Raw genomic sequence first — 4,511 nt, forward strand, 5'->3', positions numbered from 1 at the left:
CAGCTGCTCCTGCTGCTTGCGGTCTGAACATTACAGCTATAAATAATGTTGTGTGCCACCCTGCTCTCAACTTCAGGTGCATTTAAGCAGGAAAACATTCCCACATTTCCTCTTCCTGGATGAGCATGTAGTGACAGTGACAAAAGCCTTCATGGAGCACAAAGCTAACTTTATTTTAGATTCATTTAAATTACTCAAAAATCTATTCATGTGCTGAGCAGCATTTGTAACTTCTGATATATTCAGGGTAACAACTAAAAAATGTTTTTAAATCTTGAAAAACTTGATTATGTGCTTTTCTTCAAATGTAATTTTCCAAATCCATCCTTTGTTTGCAACAATAATAAAACAAAATTCACTACATTTTATATCGGCACACATATACAAACAAACTTCAGAGTTTTATGTAATTTTGAACAAACACATAAAGAAATAGAGTGAAAAGCAAGCGTACCTCTGTTTCCCTTAATATAGTGAGGTAATCAGGCAGAGTCACTTTGACATCATCTCTGACTGTTTGACAGCCGGCAGCCTGGGGCATCTTCAGCGGGACTCCGTCCATTCTGCTCGGTCTGCTGAGGGACACAGGAGGACAATTACAGTGTCTCCTAAGTTAAATGGAAATCTTCCCGTTAGGTTTTCTGCACGAATGGCAGCTGCCCTGCATGTGGAGCATGTAAAGGTGACTGTGGATTTATTTATTTAATCTTTTTAACAGTGTCCTGTCTGGCAATATGGCAATAAGAATAATTGTCTTGATGTCAAAAAGAGCCCAACTCAGCCGGTCGCTGAGGCAAAAACTCGGGCGTGGGAAGAGTTCGGAGAGGCCATGGAGAAAGTCTTCCGTACCGCTTCGAAGCCATTCTGGTCCACAATTCGGCGTCTCAGGAGGGGGAAGCAGTGCAGTACCAACACTATTTATAATGGGGGTGGTGTGCTGCTGACCTCGACTTGGGACGCCGTATGACGGTGGGCGGAGTACTTCAAAGACCTCCTTAATCCCACCAACACGTCTTCCATTGAGGAAGCAGAGCCTGGGGGCTCCGGCTTGGGTTCTCCCATTTCTGTTGCTGAAGTCACTGAGGTGGTTAAAAAGCTCCTGGGTGGCAGGGCTCCAGGGGGGGGGGATGAGATTCGCCCTGAGTATCTTAAGGCTCTGGATGTTGTGGGGCTGTGTTGGTTAACGCAGCTCTGCACTATTGCGTGGACATCATGGAAGGAAACTCAGGTGGTTAGTAGCTAGTTTTCTATCGCTGGCTGAGCTTAATGTGCTTCCTAGTAAATCAGAGGCCATTTCTGGAAATAAACCAGTTTCCTTCCTCTCTTTGGGGTTATTAAACATGCTACCAAGTGGCTCCGCAGTTCAGGGAGCGAGAGAAAGGTGACGCTCTTTTATTTAAGTCAGGGGGAGATGAGTTTATTTCCCCAAATTGTACAGTAATGCTTTTTAATTAAACTGATGTTTTCTCCATTAGATTTAGATGACTGTGAGGAGACGGGTATCCTGGTTGGATCAGAGGCTGCAGCTCCTGTTCACTGCCTTCTGTTCTCACTGAGGCAGGCAGAGATAAAATGTCCCAGGCGAAGGTAGACGAATGTCTCTGAGCAATTACCAAGTTCATTGCTTCACAGAATCGATAAGAGAATCAGAATCGTGAAAATCTTATCGGTTTGCATCCCTACTGCTGCACTTTAATGGAAATGTCATGAAATCTGTGTTTTGTAAACACTGTGTGTCCAAAATGACAACAAAAGTGATCAAAGTCCGTCTACTGCCTGCAAACGCGGAGAAAAGTTAAGGTCTAAATCAGTTTACCTTCTCAGACTCGCTGCTACCTTTCTATACTGGTGTTACACAGTGTTCACACGCAGGTAATGGTGCAAAGCGGCATAATAACAGAAACATGCTCCCTTATGGACACCATGTAGATTCAGTGAAAGGAGGCCTTGTTAAACAGATGGTCTCTGTTAAGTCCAGCGTCACTGATTGCTGTGATGTCAGAACAAAGCCTGAGCTTCTGCTCCGTCTGTCGGTTAAAGTCAGTCAGACACATGCTGAAGAGAAGGAAACCCGGGGGGGGCAGATGGTGTAGGACTTCCAGCAGTAGAGAAAACAGACGCTCCTTAAGCTTATTTTGCTGCCTTTGATGTGCATCCTAATAGAAAAGCAGCTGATCAGCTAAACTTGAGCAAAGGTTTGATCACAGGAAGCACTTAAATTGAAACTAATGCAGCAGGTTAGCAGCAGGCATAAAGTTATAACCTGGATGCTACTTTAGGTCACTAATGGAGAATATTCACCTAAACTGCTGAACTTTGAAGTTTAGCTCTTCTAAAAACATTATTCCTCATCAGCTTTAATCCCATCTACATCATTTTAATGATGATTCTTTGATAAAAATCAATCAGTGATCTTTTATTCATGAACTCTGACTCTGCTTCATTAATAACCAAAACCATAAACTTTATAGAGTCACTAACTCTTAATAAAAACACTCAAAGGGAGTTTTCTTTCTAAATATCTGCCTCTGAAGTTGGCAGAAAAATATTTTACACAATAGACATTTCATGCTATCAGTAATCCTTTAAATTGTTCCATCAGTCAGGTGTGTTTAAAGCAGAGAACCTACCTGAGTTCCAGACTCCTCAGACTGAAGCAGAGACTGAAGCCTCAGCAGGTGGAGTCAGAACTGAAACTTTAATCCTCAGTTAGTCTCTAAGCAGTGACGCATCAGGCTGAGCAAACATGGAGGGGATTCTTGTGGTGACATCACATTCCTTTAACTTTGACTTTATAGCACATTTTCTGCTCATTTATTCTTGTTTAAAGAAAGAAAGTCGACTCTGAAGTTTCACATCTGTTGCTTTATAAGTTAACTTTTATCTTATAATTATTAACAGATAAACCTGAGATCAAAGATGTGATCCAACTAGGGCTGAAACAATTCATCGGATTAATTCACTGATCTCTATTGCTGATCGTCTGTTGGTGGTACGGGGTTGAAGTGAAGCCACCGGCCGCCATATTGGTACTCCCTAGTTAGACCGGTCGCAGTGTAAACAATCCGTGGGCTGCAGCATCGAACAACAATGATGTTCTCATTTTCAGGGACTTAAGACTTTTAAAATAAAGATATATTCATCACTTTGACACAGACTGGCTGTTTCACAGCATCAGTAGATTAACTTAGAATAAAACAACCGGCCAATCAGATTGCAGAGTCATTATAAAGTCTATAAATCAATAATATAGTCTATAAATCATGTAATATAACATATTATACAAACCATCACAATAAAATTAATGTGTTAATGAATAATACAGATGAGATAAAAGTGATTAATTGATGATGTTCATGTTATATACATGTATTAATGACGTTGTGGTAATTACATCTTACATATGATTTTAAGATTTTACATAAAGATTGAGTTACTATTACATGTCTGTTAATGCTGTAGTATTTTTCTTTTAGCAGATTTTGCATGATGCCGTATATTATTATACTCTCTGTGCATCAGCCTTAAAATCTGACAGATCCTAGAATAGAGTTAAATTAATGAAGCAGTTTAAAAACCACAGAGCTTCAGTTTCTAAACCAGCAAAATAATAACAGGAAACATCAAGTTGATATTTTGCTGTTTGCTCTAAGTTACACTGAGAATCTGATCATTTGCGGCACTGATGACTTGGCGTTTTGCAGGGTCAAAGTTCTGATGTAAAACAGTGTAAATGTGGATTTTGGCCTGATGTGTTTGTGATGTATAGATTTAAATGTGCTTATAATTGCGTATAGATGTATATAGATTTTTTTGTGTGTGTGAATATTAGAAAAAAAAAAAGTTTAACAGGAAGTTAACCCTACTTAAAGTTAATCTAAGAGCAATGAGAGAGAGTATTTATAATTACTTTACTTCTTCAGTCCCTTTTTTCAGCCAATTTCCATAAATCGATGTAATTTCTCTGGTTGTGTTTAAACCCACAGGTTGATTTGCTGGAAGTTTCTATTTATATTCAGGTGAATTTAGTTGGTTTGATGTTAACTAGTCTCTTTCGTTTGTATTTTGTTGATTCATTTATTGTTGTTTGTCAAAATTGTCCAAAATAAATTCCTGTTCATAAAATGTTCTTTATTTCAACATAACTTCAAAAAAAGGGAAAAAATGATCATTTCGACTTTTGATTTTGTTGTTTATTTTCAACTCAGTTAAGAAAATAGCAAAAATACTTTTTGAAACAAAATCTTCAGTCAGGCCCATACATAGTATGAGTGTCACTGTGTCTGCGTGAAGTCCTCGTCTGCTCTGTGGGTCAGAGGTCATCTTCAGCAGCCTGCAGGGCAGAGGCCCAGGTTTGGTCTGATGGGGAGTCTGGCAGGACCCAGTTCTGAGGAACGGAGGAACCATCCGGATGATCTCCTGAAACCAGAAACGCATCCCAGTCCCTCCTGGAAGAACAACACAGGAAACAATATTTATTATGGGGGGTGGTGGCCTAGTGGTTGGGGCAT

The 4,511-nt window shown here is 39.8% G+C and overlaps 2 protein-coding genes across 2 annotated transcripts in view; both read right to left on the reverse strand.

Annotated features, from left to right (window-relative positions):
- ubap1l (ubiquitin associated protein 1 like) overlaps positions 1 to 863 on the reverse strand; it is a 7,947-nt gene extending 7,084 nt beyond the window's left edge. Inside the window, exon 1 of the mRNA XM_015403155.1 lies at positions 455 to 863. Coding sequence (XP_015258641.1) covers positions 455 to 562 — 108 coding nt within the window. The 5' untranslated portion in view covers positions 563 to 863. The remainder of the gene's footprint in view (positions 1 to 454) is intronic.
- A 3,361-nt stretch (positions 864 to 4,224) lies between these two features.
- The window catches only part of LOC107103442 (programmed cell death protein 7-like), a 10,143-nt gene continuing 9,856 nt past the window's right edge, over positions 4,225 to 4,511 (reverse strand). Inside the window, exon 3 of the mRNA XM_015403153.1 lies at positions 4,225 to 4,495. Within this exon, the coding sequence (XP_015258639.1) occupies positions 4,313 to 4,495 (183 nt within the window). The 3' untranslated portion in view covers positions 4,225 to 4,312. The remainder of the gene's footprint in view (positions 4,496 to 4,511) is intronic.

This window comes from Cyprinodon variegatus, unplaced genomic scaffold, assembly GCF_000732505.1.
Source record: "Cyprinodon variegatus isolate N-32 unplaced genomic scaffold, C_variegatus-1.0 Scaffold1450, whole genome shotgun sequence".
Taxonomy (NCBI): domain Eukaryota; kingdom Metazoa; phylum Chordata; class Actinopteri; order Cyprinodontiformes; family Cyprinodontidae; genus Cyprinodon; species Cyprinodon variegatus.